At 42.6% G+C, this 17,266-nt stretch overlaps 1 protein-coding gene across 1 annotated transcript in view; it reads right to left on the reverse strand.

Annotated features, from left to right (window-relative positions):
• Positions 1-580: 580 nt before the first annotated feature.
• The window catches only part of LDLRAP1 (low density lipoprotein receptor adaptor protein 1), a 223,418-nt gene continuing 206,732 nt past the window's right edge, over positions 581-17,266 (reverse strand). The window contains exon 9 of the mRNA XM_069223923.1: positions 581-2,861. Coding sequence (XP_069080024.1) covers positions 2,717-2,861 — 145 coding nt within the window. The 3' untranslated portion in view covers positions 581-2,716. The remainder of the gene's footprint in view (positions 2,862-17,266) is intronic.

The following is a 17,266-nucleotide window of genomic DNA, read 5'->3' on the forward strand; positions in this document are numbered from 1 at the left end:
AAAACAGTACACAATGTAGACTGTATAATCCCTCGCAGGAGATTCAGAAGTATGCTATTTCACTAACTCATTTACAGTAGAGATGCTACATATATAACTAAATGTATTACAGTATTAACTTCAGAATCTGCTATGTTCTAAATGGTACCAAAAGGAATGTTGCAGATTCCCATATTCCTGTTTTATGCAATTGATTCATACGTCATTTAGATGTTAATTTTCTATTCATGAGGCAAGAGAACAGTTTTTGTTGGCTCTCAATCTTTTCTGGGCAAATGACCCACGTATTTCTTTTTTAAACTTCTGGCTTTCCAAGATGTCAGATCAAAATACTTTGAAAAATGGAACACAGTTGCAAAGTAGTAAATGAAGTGTGGGGGTGAGAGCAGACCATGTATAAAAGAGAAAAATGGCTTCCAAATTTGTGCACCAGATGAGACCACAAAACTTGGACCATGAAACAACCTAAAAATTGAGCACATTTTTATCATGACAATGTTTTAATAATTGCTGCAATATTGTCGATGGTGAAAATGAACTTAAGGTTCTTGAAAAAGGTAAAATATCTTCACAAGTTAGAAATATTTCAAAACCCATCATTTTATTGGGAATTGAATAGAGTTTCAATATTATTTACACACCACATATTCTTAATCTTAGAAATATATTCTTTGGTACCCACACAGGCTGAGCAACCACAAACCATTCAAACTATTACCAAAAATCTGGGAGAAGAAAACATACAAATACAATATCAAGCAATATGCCCAGGTTGAGTGCTTTCATCAACATATGATAGCCCCATTAAGTTATGGCCAAGTGATTGACTTTTCCATTGTTGTGGTCTTTGGTTATACAGTTTCCAACAAAGTGTTTGACCTGTCAAACTATTACATTGCACGTCAGATAAATTGTTTTATACATACACTTTACCTGTTAAACTGTAACCAGTAATCAATATACAGAGTAATATATAATGTATGTATATATAATGAAAAACATTTTTGAAAACGGCTGTACATTATTCTCCTACCTTTACACAGGAAGTATAATTGTATATACACATTTTAATTGGTGCTTATAAAAGTGCATTTTCACCTGCCTCACAAATTGTCAATGGGTACTGTGCAGCTCCATAAAGGAGTTCTAGTTTTACAAAATATGGAACCAAGATTAAACTGCAACATCTGTTAACCACCTACTTGAAAATTAAGCAGACAATATTAAATAAAGGTCTATATACCAAGAGAACACCAACACACTTGTAATAAATTAAAATGTTAGACATACAGAACAAAGAAAGGTAGGACAGTTTCAGCAAGTTGCCAAATCTTCAGTTAAATAGTCCTAAGCACATGAGCTAATGTTTGAGAAATAAAAAATACAAAAAAAAAAACCAACAAAAAAAAACACAGCATTTTCAGTCCAGTATTGTTTACGTTGCTGCAACTTAAACAAAACCGAATATTACGACTCGCAAGCCTAGGGTCATCACACTCTTCCTAAATGGTAAAGAAAAAAAAAATGGTTTTGCTTTTTTTTTCCTGTGTTGATTCGTTCATCGGCCTTTTCTGCTCATCTTGAAAGTTACAGTAACTCTAAATGGCTAGGTAACTCCAGTTCACATCGACTACTCCAAGCAACCAAAGAAGGTGTACTTGTTTTAAGGAGACTAAATACTTTGGTATCCATGCATATTGATGGAAATAAATCACTTAATCAGAAGTGTGCACACCTACAACCATATTCATGAGTAACAAAAGTTACAAAAAATATATATATACTGCTGGGTCTACGTTTGCTACCTCAATGTACATTACCCAAACCCTTTTGTGAAAGCAGGTCATAGTTTGGACATTGTTTTTGGTTTAGCATTTTCAAATTGGTTTAGCATTTTCAAATTTCAAAAGCGAATGCTCCAAAGGTGCACCATTTGAACCTACTCCGTTTCAAGTTGATAACTGTCAGATGACAAGTGAGGGAAATAAATAAAAAAAAATAAAAAAAAACTATTCACCATTTATATTAACACGGACTATCAAAATGGTGCATGTGAAGTGTCAGCATGTGTTTAAACAAATAAAGTATAACATTTAATCAAAAGTAAATTCACGATGTACAATATGCATTGTTTCAAATAGTGAAGTCAAATATAGGCACAGAATGTAAAATGAATAATGTGATATTGCACCTCCTGCAGCTGTATAAACCAGTGACTCATTTTTCTAAGACTACTGTACGTGAACATTGAATAAACAATGAAAACCCATGAAATGACTACTTACCAGCCATAAAACTTTGGCTTAATTGTCCACAGCACCCTTGCAAAAAGAAAACACGCAAACATCCTTCAAACAACTTTAAAATAACAAACTGGTTTCAAAATATTTCCAATCACTCATCCTTTGCACTGCAATACACTTAGTCTAGAAAATATACCTCAACAATAACAGAGCACACTACCAAGCACCTGGAGGTGGATCAGCGTCATACATCTTGAGCACAAGGCAGGTTAACTCCTGGGCGCAATGTGCAAGTGAGTTTGATTTTGGGACTGCTTTTAAGTAGTGCAGTATTTTAGTCCTAAAATTACTAGTTTACAAAGGCTGTTCAATCATGTAATTTAACAAAATGGCCACCATCGTAGTTATTTTTAATACTTTAGGTCCTTTACACTAGGGAGACTAAGCAACATATTGGGAGATATTGGAAACTGTCAAAACCCAAAGAGGTCATCTCTCTCCGTAGCATTCAGGTCCGCTTTGTCCCAATCTGTAGGCGATAAGCATTCTTCCGTCTGAAAATCCTGAGCCGTCACACCTGTATCCAGAACCTGAGGGTTCGTTCTCGATTCAGCAAGCCTAAATGCACACAAATAGGAAGCAGTGTATTTGTGATATATTACAAAGTATGTGGTACCAGCAGAGGTGCTGCCAATTTTACTTAACATTAAGTGATAAACATTATATCCAAAGGACATGCATCTTCGTGTTTATGTTAGTCATAACTGGAAACCACACTCAACAGTAAGGCTTAATGAAAAGAATGGGTATACGTATACAGAATCTCAATAGGTCATTGACTTTGGCTATTCTCAAGCAAGAGAGTATTAACTGATTAGAAGAACAGATAAAAATGAAGTGCTTTATTGAACCACACTGGCGGCACTTTCGTTTTTAAGATCGGAATCTCTTGAATTCTATAACGTGGTCAAGAACACTACCATTTTCTTACACTGTAGGAGGCAGTAGTGAACTGACATCTCATTTCATTGCTGAACTATTTGTGACAAATCCCTAATCTTTGCACCAGGAAGTGGCAGACCTGTTAGAGACAGCCACAGCATTGATACTAGATAGCCGCATCACAAGTCAGCTGTCAAAACTACTACACCTGCATGTACTCCGTGCTGTGAAACCTCAATGGAAAGCTCCAAAAGAAAAACCTAGTGACACCCATAGCATGCATGCCCACAAAGCATTGCATTCATGGAAAGCTAAAGGAGTCCTGTGATAAAAAAGGGGAAACAAGTCTCCCTTACCCAGAAGGCACTTGTAATGCAATCTGCATAAATACACATTTATGTTTACAACAAAATTCACATTCATAATCAAAAGGTTTTGTCCATTTTAGGCTCTCTTGTGGATTTCAAGACCTTCGAAGTACATATATGGACAATCAACAATCCCCCATGGCAACCTAGTCAAACTATGGAATGTGTAAAACAATCCTGGTATTCATACTGATGTGGTGTATTCATGTTCTCTCACACACACTCACACAAGAATTGGCAACATCAAGCCTCACACTAGCTATGCAGTTACTTACCATGTGGGTGTATGATGTAATGAAATCAGTGTTATGCCTGTTACCTCACATTTACATGGGTGATTTAGCGTAATTCGATCCTATGTGCATATGGGAAATGCAGCACATACTTACATGCCAATACCATGTCTAACTTGTGAAAATGTTTTTCAGCTACATCCAGCGACATTGCTAAAGCACACAATGGTGCACTGACATTTTATTTTAATTACTTGACATGTACCTCAACAGTGATGTAGCCAAAACAAATAGCACTGTCCCTCATGTCCGTGATAATCTATACATGACCATTTATGCATTATGTTAACCAAAGTACTACTAGTTTTGTTGTAAAGTGGTGCACTGAAAAGCCATACGAATGTGCATTTACTATAGGTTTTCAGTTGAAAAGCATGTGGTACGGTGTTAATTTCAAGAATTAATTTGCTTTATAGTCAATAAGTCATGATGTAAATTAACAGTATGTATTAAAATTATAGATTTCATGTAAGGAATATTTTAAAAGTGACATGCAAATATGGAGAATTAAGTACTACACTAAAGCTACACAAAACAGTTAGAGTTTAAGTTTTGAATTTACTGTAACAAACAAATCCGGTAGCTTAATATTGAAATTATGGCTTAGAATGCTAAATGCATATTATATGCAAAAATGACACCATTAACACGGTTGTACTGCCTAAAGGGGATTCCATGCTCCACATCACATGAAGAGGCGCGGTCACTGAGGGAGGGGGGGGGGGTGGGGGAGGTGGGGGAAGGAACATCTGTTGGCCCTCTTTTCCATTTCGAGCAGTATCATTGCACAAATAGAGCTCAAAGCCTCCTCTGTTGACTTTTAGTAACAACCTCTGGGTAACCAGGTAATCCCCCAGGGCTGCCTCTGGCTCTGGCAGTGTGGTTCTCTTCCTTAGCAGACTAACAAAACCATCAGAAGTCCCAGGGTTTTAAACAAAGTCAGAAGGGATGGTAAAGAGAAAAGCTTGTGACAAAACTGGATAGGCCGCAAAAATTCCGCAGACATTCTGAGGAGAACTGCACTATGGCTCAAATTGACGATTTAATCAAGGAAGCGGAAAACCATTGACGATTTAATCAAGGAAGCTCCAAAGGCTAAAGACATTGGTGGAGGTGTTGGTGGGGGAGGAGTTTAAGGGGACTGGAAGGAATTGAGTCACCAGCAAAAGATACGGAGCTCTTTCTTTTAAAAATCGATAAATATCAGGCTCCTAAAGATATTAAGGAAACCAACTGGGGCGGGCCATACAGAGGCGGGCCCAGTTACAGCAATTTCCCCAACCCACTCCCAAACTACTTAGGAAAGGCCAATATCTTCAACTGAGTTCACCGTTGAGTGCTCTAATCGTTTTGCTCCACTGGAGGATCCTGACCTGATTATTGCAAAATTGCTAAATCAAGTGAGGCCAATAATGGAGAAAAAAAAAGGGAGCAGCTTCAATCTTGGCACAGTTACCCCATTTAAGGGGAGAATTTGTTAAATTATGTGAGCACCCTATGTAAAATGTTGAATGAAGTTAGATTGCTTGAAGGCCGTAGTAGCAAACTTACAAAGATCACTTCCCTTGTTAGATCACATGCAGACACCTGCACCATCCAACCTCTGGAAAGGGGCATACAAACAGATAACACCAGCACACTCTGGGGAACAGCATCCTATGGTGTGACCAACACCAGCCACATCAAAATTATCTTGTCCAAATTTTATTGGGGGGGTGGGGGGGTGAAACAGACCTTTGGCAGTAGTACAAGGAGCAGGGCCCTTGGGAAACAAGAAACTTCAGGGAGACCGTTTAAGCTTGATAAGGAGGATAGGCAGTACGATTTGTGCCCAACGAACATCCCAAAACTAACCCCGGGCAATAGAGAATCCAGAGACTTGCTGAAATTAAACCACTGGATTAGGAAAACTAGGTAATGCAGATCGGTGATAAGAGGACATAAGGCAAGCTATGAGGATCAAAAGCACAGACTCCGGGCTGAAGTTAGCAAATGAAGATCTAGTAGACTGCCTATTATCTCTTGAGCAAAGATTTAGACCCCAAATGGCACCACAGACAAGGGTCAAATTAAATATCTCCCCAATGTCTACAGACTAAGATCGGATTAACTGTAGAAGCCCACCCCCTCAACACCTCACTGCACTAACTTGGAGACATGTCATGGTGGGTAACTATATTGCCAGTAGTGGCAAGTTGATCAATCCTAAACCTGGCTGGCCTATAGTGAACAGCAAGGAAGGAAGAGGAGTGAGGGGTTTGGGGGGGGACAAACTCAAGAGTTCCCTGATGAATCACAGGCCATGAAAGAGGCTACATAATATTAATCGAAACAAGGGGGTGGGGCTGGAAATATGTGATGGTGATTCAACGAAGTTCCTTTCATGGAATGTGGCGGGTCTAAGAACAAAGTTGAGCGACCAAGAATGGTGCAACTTTATAGATCGGCACCACAATTTTGATGCAGGAAACATGGGCAACACAAGCAGTGCATAGATCGGGGTACCCGACTTTCCACAGGCTAGCATTCCCCTCCTCGTCAGGATGTACCTGGGGAGGCTTAGTAATTTGGTTAAAGAATGATTTATTTCCAATGGCAAAGGTAATTCCCTGCATTTGCAGGGATATTGGCTGTTGCACTTAAGATCGAGAGCCAAGGGGGTTTGGGGGGGGGGGGTTCTCAACCACATAGCCATTGTAAACATCTATATTAGACCTGCCCCTCTGAGCATCCAAATCCACATGGTGGACCATATTGCGGACATGCTGACCAAGCTGCCTGGGGAACACGGGTAATTGTGGCTGGGTATTGTAATACCCAAATGAGACCTAACGAAGATCACCCATTGTTGACGCATCATCCTGCAGAACCTCTGGGCAGATCAGGACCAGTTCAAGTAGAGACACGAAAAGTCAAGGGGGTGGCAGCCCAATTGGAGAATTTAATTACTAGTATGGGGCTATGGCAGGTGAACAGGGAGGAATACAAGATCAGATGCTCTGGCTGTACTACTGTTAAAAAAAAAAAAAAAGTCATCTTGATTATATTTTTCTAGACCAACTGCTCTGGCTGTCTTTTATTGACATCTCCATGACCACAAGAGCCAACAGCAATCAAGCCCTTTGTGCAGTTTTTGCAGCACCTATTTAAAAACAATGGCATGTTCCCATGGGTAATGGGCAGTAACACCAAGGTAACCAACAATAAGAAGAACCTAAGGTGGGCAGTGGAGGCAAATGATACGAAGGTCCAGACTTCAATTTATCATAGGGTTAGTCAGAGCCTCTCCCCTCTGGCATCTTCCACACTCCATTGGTTAACTTTGTCCAGCTGCACTGCAGTTTGATGGATTGACAGATCTCTTTTAATGGTGGCAAGACAGAGGGACAGCCACTTGTAAATCACTAAGGTGGTTTACCAAGACCGAAAGGTCTGGTGACAAGGCCCTCCTATCAACATTTATGGGCAAGTGTGATGCCACCAATCTTCTGGACAACAAATTTGGCCCCCTTAGCCCTGGTCCGGCTAGTTTTACCTTGGAGGAAACCACCCAGGCCCTCTAAACACTACATAAGGGAAAGGCCCAGAGCCCAGATGGTATACCGGGTGACCTGTCACTATCAGAGGTCTGGCTACCATACTTAAACACTTTGAGCAATGCTATTTTGAAGGGAGAAGGCATTCCCCCCAACATGGCAGGGAGCAACAATAGTCCCAATTTACAAAAAGTGGGACAGAGACTCACCGGGGAACTTTAGACCGATAAGCCTAAGCAATATTAGTCAAAAGGTATTTTGAAACAGGTCCTGTGCAGGCTGCACTCTTGGATTGTCGACCATCAGATCCTTGTGGATTGGCAGGCCAGATTCAAGAAAGGGGTTATCAGAGTTGATCAAGTGCTTAGGTTCAAATCACTATACTGGAAGTACTTAACCTTAGAACAAGACCACCTTTATGTCACCTTCATTGAATTGAGGGCGACATTCGACCTGGTCCCATGGGAGCTTCTCTGGAGAGTCTTAGACTCTTATGGTTTGGACAGAAACCTCCTAAGGCTAATTAGATACCTGCATGAGGATACCTTTCAACAGTTAGGTGGACTCGGGGGGGGGGGGGGCGGGTGGGGTGGTGGGGACCTTTACTACCCCAACCCCTATTGCGACAGGGGTCAGACCCGGTTTAGCCTTTACACCAATGGCGCAGTGTATCAGCTTGCCCAGTGTAACCTTGACGCTCCCAAGTTAGTGGGAATGCCTGTTCCGATTCTCATGTTCACCAATGACACTTTGCTTATCTCAAGAACCCCGATGGGACTACAAAACGAACTAGCCTAATTTACAGCGTTTTGTGAGAATGAGGCTAGAAATCAATCCTGGAAAATCTAAGTTCATGGCTTGAAACCCTCACAAATCCTTTAGGGGGAAAATGGCTATTGGGAGAGTCCCTACCGAACAAAATCAGGCAATTAGATTATCTGTTTACCTAGGCATAAGATTATCAATCATGTACTCCACAAATGGAGAAAAGCTCTGTCATCCTTCAGCAGCGGTCAGTGGTAATTGGAAGGGGAAATTAAGAACTCAATGGCAGGGTCTCTTTCCCCAGCCCTTATGGTGTATAAGGCCTCAGCAGTGACAGGTGCAATTTATGGTGAAGAGCTTTGGGGTTACCATAATTCACAGAGGCTAACTGATTGAAAATAAGTTTACGTTCTCCGTTACACCTACCCGCTAGTACGCCCCTATTCCAATCAGATTTGACTTTGTTCTTAATCAAATCCATTGTGTAATTGCTCTGAAACCAATTTTATACTCGGTGAGACTTTGGTCCTCTGAGCACTTGAGTCCTTATAGAGAAGCCATGCTAGAGCTACAATCCATTGATAAAATAGTATCAATTCCCTGGCTTAAGCACATTAAGTATTTGTGCCATGGGATCAAAATGGAGGCAATATGGAGGTGCTGACAGAGTATAACTAGAGGCATGGCACTGCGTACAAAGTGACTTTATTGGGAAGCGGTACTAATCCAGATATGGCGAGCTCAGTCAACAAGCAGTAGAACAGAGGAATTTTTATATCATAAGTCCTCACCCAAGTTAGAACATTACCTGGACAGCATATATACGGCCAAGGCTAAAAATCTGTTTATAAAATTTAGATTAGGAACTTTGCAGCTGAACTCTGTCACCATTACAACAAGAAAAAAAGAAAAAAAAAAAAAGAAAAAAGTAGCTGCACGGATAGTTCCTGCCCTCACTGCCCGACAGAAATAGAGTCCTTGGCCCATTGTGTTCTCTTTTGCCCAAGATACCTAAAGCTTAGGAGGAAGTGGATCAATCCCCTATGCAGAATCCTTGGCACCCAGAATTGTAGGGAAATGCTTCACATACAAACAAGTGACACTAGTGAATAGGTAGTGTTTGCAGTTGCCCGGTATTTACGATGTGCTAGGATCGCAAGATCAAAGGAGATTTCTCATCTTGTAGACTATAATTCTTGTACTATGGTCACTGGCTGAAAGACCGATTGTAATAGGACTTAGACCCTATTTATTCTAGTGAACAGCAGTCCTTAGCCCTATAGTAAGAGTATAATTATTGTGGCCGGTATGTAGTCATGGGACCCGGCCTGCGACAGAACGGTCATTCCCAAGGGGCATTTTAACATTAGTGATCCCCATGAAGTGTACGTTATTTAGTTATGATTTTATGTGCTGTAAATATGTTTTTAGGATAATATGTATATTTTCTATTGAATGTATGTTGCTTTTATGGCTTATAAAAGAAATAAAGCTTATTTATATGCAAAAATTAATGTGTTGCTTTAATTCACTTGCATCCGCCTAAATAAGGCCTGCAAGACCCTCCTCCATGACTTCAGAATATCTTTAGCCCTTCTTGCGAACGCGCATTTTCCTTTCAGATATCGTTCTTATGAGAAAGCTAGCTTGGAAATAGATGGTCTATTGTTTTATGCACAATAGGTTGGAAAATAAACCTTGAACAGCATATATTCAGGAACTGTTCGTGGCATGTTCCGCTGCGGATTCACATGCTGTGCATTAACTTCTGAGATCTAGTGTTGGGCTCGGAGTTTTACAAGTTGTTTTTCTTCGAAGAAGTGTTTTCTAGTCACCGGATCGAGTGACTCCTCTTAGGCTCCATTGCGCATGGGATTCAACTCCATGTTAGATTGTTTTCCCACAGAGGGATGGGTATATGAAAATATGCATCCTTGAGATCCAATGTTGCCATGAAATCGTGTTTTTGGAGTAGTGGGATAACATCCTGGAGAGTTACCATGTGAAAGTGTTCTGACAGGATGTAAAGTTTGAGGGTCCTGGGATCTAATATTGGCCTTAGGGTGCCATCCTTTTTGGGAATCAGGAAGCATAGTGAGTAAACTCCTATCCTTACTTGATTTTGTGGCACTGGCTCTATTGCTTGTTTGAGTAATAGAGATTTGACTTCTTCCTGTAACAGACTGATGTGTTCTGTGGATAGTTTGTGTGGTTTTGGTGAAATGTTTGGTGGAATTTGTATCAATTCTAGGCAATAACCATTGCATATAGTTGATAATACCCAATTGTCTGTGGTAATGTTTTGCTAAATGGTGTGGAACTTTTGTAGTCTTCCTCCCACAGGGAAGGTGTGGAGTAGAAGGGAATGAAACAAGTCAATGTTTAGTGTGTTGTGAGGCTTGTTTAGGTGTTTGATATTTTCCCCTACCTCTGGGGTACTGCCCTCGAGATGCGGAATTATAGCTTTCATCTCATCCCAATGGGCCCCTTCGTATCTAGCCAACAACGCCTGTGAGTTGGCTATTCTTCATTGGTTGGCTGCCTGGGATGCTACTCTCTTCTCTGCAGCATCAAATTTTCTACTCTGTCTGGTGGGGGTGCATCACCTCACGACTGAGTTTGCCCTCTTCCTGGCAGCGCTTACCATTGCTGAGTTATATAGACAGAAACAGAGGGAGGTGGCTTGTATTTTTTCCTACCCTGGGAGCTATTATTCTTGCTTTGTCAGACTCGCTAAATATTTGATCAGCATGTTTCAGCATGCCCGGGAGCGACTGGTATGCTGTGTGCGTGGAGGAGTGTATTAAACAAAAGATCGTCCAACAGTTCAGTGTGTATGGCGACACTATGGTATGCTGCAGCCCTAGCTAGTACTTGATTGTACCCTGTACTATCCTCGGGTGGTGAAGGCTTAAAGGGATAGCAGTCAGGGTCGTTATTGGGATCTGGATCATAGAGTTCCCATGGGTCTAGATTATCTTTAGTCAAACAAATGTGATGGTGACTGCATTGGTGTAGGACTGGCAGGAGGAGAGAGATGCAGGTGTGGAGAGTGAGGAGGAGAATGAGGACGAGAACAATGAGGAGGTGGTGGTGGTGGTCTCTCCTTTGGCACTTTAGCTCAAGGCTGTGTAGTGTCCAGTTCCTCCTGAAAGGCTAATTTCCTCTTAGGTTTTAAAGGAGGTGCTGTTAATATTCTGCCAGTTTCTTTGTGGATATGAATCCTGGCTTGCCTTTCGTCCATAACTTCAAGTATTGGCTGTACTTGGGGTCCTCCTCAGAAGTCTTATGGCTTTCTTTGCATGTCTCAGAAAGTCCATGCTCCTTGGTATAACCTGCTCTTTTTTCCCCGAAGCTGCTTTTTCGGTATCTAAAAGGATGGTGCTGTGGATAGTCTCTGCTCCCAAAGTGATTTTCAAAATTTTGACTCCGAAAAGCGAGGTTTGCTCGAGGAGGAAACTGAGCCTTTTGTCGACTCCGATGGTTTCGGAGGAGTGGCCTTTTTCACTATCCATCTAGCAATGCCTTGTTTGGATATTGGATTTCCTGCATGAGGTTTTTGGAAGGCTACAAACAATTGTTTTGTCTTGCGAAATTGTTTTGTTCTATCAATGTAATACATTAGTGCTCTTTTGATGTCTAACGTATGTAAGGCTCTTTCGGCTACCGAGTCTGGTTGTGGAAAGAAGACTGGAAGTTCCACTGTTTGGTTTAGGTGGAACGGTGATATAACTTTTAGTAAAATTTTAGGATTTGTACCACTTTATGTTTATGTAGTTGTATAAAAGGTTCTTGGACAGTAAATGCTTGTATTTCACTTACCCTTCTAAGAGATGTGATAGCTATTAGGAAAGCTACTTTCCAGGTTAAGTATTGTATCTCACAAGAGTGCATGGGTTCAAATGGTGGACCTAGGAGTTGTGTTAATACAATATTGAGGTTCCACGAGGGAACTGGTTGTGTTCTCGGGGGTATGATTCTTTTTAAACCCTCCATAAATGCTTTGATGACTGGGATTCTAAATAGTGATGTTGAATGTGTAATCTGCAGGTAGGCAGATATTGCTGTGAGATGTATTTTAATAAAAGAAAAAGCTAGTTTAGATTTTTGTAAGTGTAATAAGTAACCTACAATGTCTTTGGTGGAAGCATGTAGTGTTTGAATTTGATTATTATGGCAGTAATAAACAAATCTTTTCCATTTGTTTGCGTAACAATGTCTTGTAGTAGGTTTTCTAGCTTGTTTAATGACCTCCATACATTCTTGTGTAAGGTCTAAATGTCCAAATTCTAAGACTTCAGGAGCCACATTGCTAGATTGAGCGATGCTGGATTCGGGTGTCTGATCTGTTGATTGTGTTGAGTTAACAGATCTGGTCTGTTTGGTAGTTTGATATGAGGTACTACCGACAGGTCAAGTAGTGTTGTATACCGTGGCTGACGGGCCCAGGTTGTTGCTATTAGTATTAGTTTGAGTTTGTTTTGACTCAATTTGTTTATTAGATAAGGAAGGAGTGGGAGAAGGGGAAAAACGTAAGCTAATATCCCTGACCAACTCATCCATACCGCATTGCCCTTGGACTGAGGGTGTGGATACCTGGACGCAAAGTTTTGGCATTTTGCGTTCTCTTTTGTTGCGAATAGGTCTATTTGTGGTGGTCCCCAGCGTCGAAAGTAAGTTTGTAGTATCTGGGGATGAATTTCCCATTCGTGTGTTCGTTGGTGATCTCAACTGAGATTGTCGGCCAACTGGGTTTGAATCCCTGGGATGTACTGTGCTATTAGGCGAATGTGAATCGCCCAATGCCATATCTTTTGTGCTAAGAGACAGTTGTAGAGTGTGTCCCTCCTTGTTTAAGTAATACATTGTTGTCATGTTGTCTGTTTTGACAAGAATGTATTTGTGAACTATTAGCGGTTGAAATGCTTTCAATGCTAGAAACACTGCTAACAGCACTAAATGATTTATATTCATTTGCCTTTGTTGAACCTCCCATTGTCCCTGTATACTGTGCTGGTTGAGGTGTGCTTCCCCACCCAATCATGGAAGCATCTGTTGTGATCACGTATTGAAGCACTGGGTCTTGGAATGGCCGCCCTTGGTTTAAATTTATAGGATTCCACCATTGAAGCGAGAAGTGTGTTTGGCGGTCCATCAACACTAGATCTTGAAGTTGACCCTGTGCTTGTGTCCATTGTGTTGCTAGGCACTGTTGTAAGGGCCGCATGTGTAGTCTTGCGTTTGGGACAATGGCTATGCATGAAGACATCATGCCTAGGAGTTTCATTACAAACCTTACTCGATAGTGCTGGTTTGGGTACATCTTTAGTATTACATTTTGGAAGGCTTGTACCCTTTGTGGACTTGGAGTGGTAATCCCCTTTTGTGTGTTGATTGTTGCTCCTAAGTATTGTTGTATTTGACACGGTTGTAGATGTGATTTTTGGTAGTTTATAGAGAACCCTAGTTTGTGAAGGGATTCTATGACGTATTGTGTCTAGAAGACACTTGCTGAGTGCTGGTTTTTATTAACCAATCGTCTAAGTAAGGGAATACATGCATGTGCGGTCTCCTGATGTGAGCGGCTACTATTGCAAGGCATTTTGTGAACACCCTTGGGGCTGTTATGCCGAATGGTAACACTAATTGATAATGCACGCCTTGGATTACAAACCTTAAGTATTTCATGTGGGAAGGATGTATGGGTATGTGGAAATAAGCATCCTTGAGATCTAATGTTGACATGTAGTCCTGTTTGAGCAAGAGGCTGGACTGGCTTGTATTGAGTACCATGAGGTACTTACACCTTGCACCAGGCCCAGGTATCCCTTATTAGTGTATAGGGTGTCTAGCAGCTTAGGCTGATAGATAAATGGTAGCTTAGCAGAGCAGCTTAGGCTGAACTAGAAGACGAGTGAAGCTCCTACAGTACCACTAGTGTCACTTGCACAATATCATAAGAAAACACAATACACAGATATACTAAGAATAAAGGTACTTTATTTTTAGGACAATATGCCAAAGTATCTCAGTGAGTACCCTCAGTATGAGGATAGCAAATATACACAAGATATATGTACACAATACCAAAAATATGCAGTATAGTATTAGAAAACAGTGCAAACAATGTATATAGTTACAATAGGATGCAATGGGGACACATAGGGATAGGGGCAACACAAACCATATACTCCAAAAGTGGAATGCGAACCACGAATGGACCCCAAACCTATGTGACCTTGTAGAGGGTCGCTGGGACTGTAAGAAAACAGTGAGGGTTAGAAAAATAGCCCACCCCGAGACCCTGAAAAGTGAGTGCAAAGTGCACTAAAGTTCCCTAAAGAGCACAGAAGTCGTGATAGGGGAATTCTGCAGGAAAGACCAAAACCAGCAATGCAACAACGATGGATTTCCAGAAGAGGGTACCTGTGGAACAAGGGGACCAAGTCCAAAAGTCACGACCAAGTCTAGAGTGGGCAGATGCCCAGGAAATGCCAGCTGTGGGTGCAAAGAAGCTGCTACTAGGTAGTAGAAGCTGATGATTCTGCAGGAACGACAAGGGCTAGAAACGTCCCCTTTGGAGGATGGATGTCCCACGTCATGAAGAGTCGTGCAGAAGTGTTTTCCTGAAGAAAGACCGCAAACAAGCCTTGCTAGCTACAAGTCGTGCAGTTAGGGTTTTTGGATGCTGCTGTGGCCCAGGAGGGACCAGGATGTCGTCAATTGCGTCAGGGGACAGAGGGGGCGCCTAGCAAGACAAGGAGCCCTCTCAGAAGCAGGCAGCATCTGCAGAAGTGCCGGAACAGGCACTACGAAGAGGAGTAAAACAGTGCTCACCCGAAGTTGCACAAAGGAGTCCCACGCCGCCGGAGGACAACTCAGGAGGTCGTGCAATGCAGGTTAGAGTGCCGTGGACCCAGGCTTGGCTGTGCACAAAGTATTTCTGCCGGAAGTGCACAGAGGCCGGAGTAGCTGCAAAAGACCCGGTTCCCAGCAATGCAGTCTGGCGTGGGGAGGCAAGGACTTACCTCCACCAAACTTGGACTGAAGAGTCACTGGACTGTGGGGGTCACTTGGACAGAGTTGCTGGATTCAAGGGACCTCGCTCGTCGTGCTGAGAGGAGACCCAGGGGACCAGTGATGCAGTTCTTTGGTGCCTGCGGTTGCAGGGGGACGATTCCGTCGACCCACGGGACATTTCTTCGGAGCTTCTAGTGCAGAGAGGAGTAGACTACCCCCACAGCATGCACCACCAGGAAAACAGTCGAGAAGACGGCAGGATCAGCGTTACAGAGTTGCAGTAGTCGGATTCGCTACTTTGTTGCAGTTGTGCAGGCTTCCAGCGCGGTCAGCAGTCGATTCCTTGGCAGAAGGTGAAGAGAGATACAGAACTCTGATGAGCTCTTGCATTCGTTATCTAAGGAAATCCCCAAAGCAGAGACCCTAAATAGCCAGAAAAGAGGGGTTGGCTACCTAGGAGAGAGGATAGGCTTGCAACACCTGAAGGAGCCTATCAGAAGGAGTCTCGGATGTCACCTGCTGGCCCTGGCCACTCAGCAGTCCAGTGTGCCAGCAGCACCTCTGTTTCCAAGATGGCAGAGGTCTGGAGCACACTGGAGGAGCTCTGGGCACCTCCCAGGGGAGGTGCAGGTCAGGGGAGTGGTCACTCCCCTTTCCTTTGTCCAGTTTTGCGCCAGAGCAGGGCTGGGGGCGGTCCCTGAACCGGTGTAGACTGGCTTATGCAGAAATGGGCACCATCTGTGCCCATGAAAGCATTTCCAGAGGCTGGGGGAGGCTACTCCTCCCCTGCCTTAACACCTTTTTCCAAAGGGAGAGGGTGTAACACCCTCTCTCTGAGGAAGTCCTTTGTTCGGCCATCCTGGGCCAAGCCTGGCTGGACCCCAGGAGGTCAGAAACCTGTCTGAGGGGTTGGCAGCAGCTGCAGTGAAACCCCTGAAAAGGCAGTTTGGCAGTACCCGGGTCTGTGCTACAGACCCGTGGGATCATGGGATTGTGCCAATGCCAGGATGGCATAGAGGGGGCAATTCCATGATCATAGACATGTTACATGGCCATATTCGGAGTTACCATTGTGAAGCTACACATAGGTAGTGACCTATGTGTAGTGCACACGTGTAATGTGTCCCCGCACTCACAAAGTCTGGGGAATTTGCCCTGAACTATGTGGGGGCACCTTGGCTAGTGCCAGGGTGCCCTCACACTAAGTAACTTAGCACCCAACCTTTACCAGGTAAAGGTTAGACATATAGGTGACTTAAGTTACTTAAGTGCAGTGGTAAATGGCTGTGAAATAATGTGGACGCTATTTCACTCAGGCTGCAGTGGCAGGCCTGTGTAAGAATTGTCAGAGCTCCCTATGGGTGGCAAAATAAATGCTGCAGCCCATAGGGATCTCCTGGAACCCCAATACCCTGGGTACCTCAGTACCATAATACTAGAGAATTATAAGGGTGTTCCAGTATGCCAATGTAAATTGGTGAAATTGGTCACTAGCCTGTTAGTGACAATTTGGAAAGAAATGAGAGAGCAGAACCACTGAGGTTCTGGATAGCAGAGCCTCAGTGAGACAGTTAGTCATAACACAGGTAACACATTCAGGGCACACTTATGAGCACTGGGGCCCTGGCTAGCAGGGTCCCAGTGACACATACAACTAAAACAACATATATACAGTGAAAAATGGGGGTAACATGCCAGGCAAGATGGTACTTTCCTACAGGAATCACGTCTTGAAGTGTCACCATGTGAAAGTGATCTGATTTGATGTAAAGATTCAGTGTTCTGAGGTCTAATATGGGTCTCAGTGTTTTGTCCTTTTTTGGAATTAGGAAATCCAGGGAGTAAACACCTGTTCCTTTTTGAAGGTTGGGTACTAGTTCTATTGCTTCTTTTCGTAACAATGCTTGGACTTCTAGTTGTAACAGGTCTAAGTGTTTGGACATATTGTGTGCTCTTGGAGGCACATCTGGTGGCAAATGTTGGAATTTTATGCAATAACCATGTTGGATAATGGCTAGGACCCATGCGTCCGTAGTTATGTGTTCCCAGTTGTGGTAATAATCTGTAAGTCTCCCCCCCCACTGGTGTTGTGTGGTGGG

This window comes from Pleurodeles waltl, chromosome 3_1, assembly GCF_031143425.1.
Source record: "Pleurodeles waltl isolate 20211129_DDA chromosome 3_1, aPleWal1.hap1.20221129, whole genome shotgun sequence".
Taxonomy (NCBI): Eukaryota; Metazoa; Chordata; class Amphibia; order Caudata; family Salamandridae; genus Pleurodeles; species Pleurodeles waltl.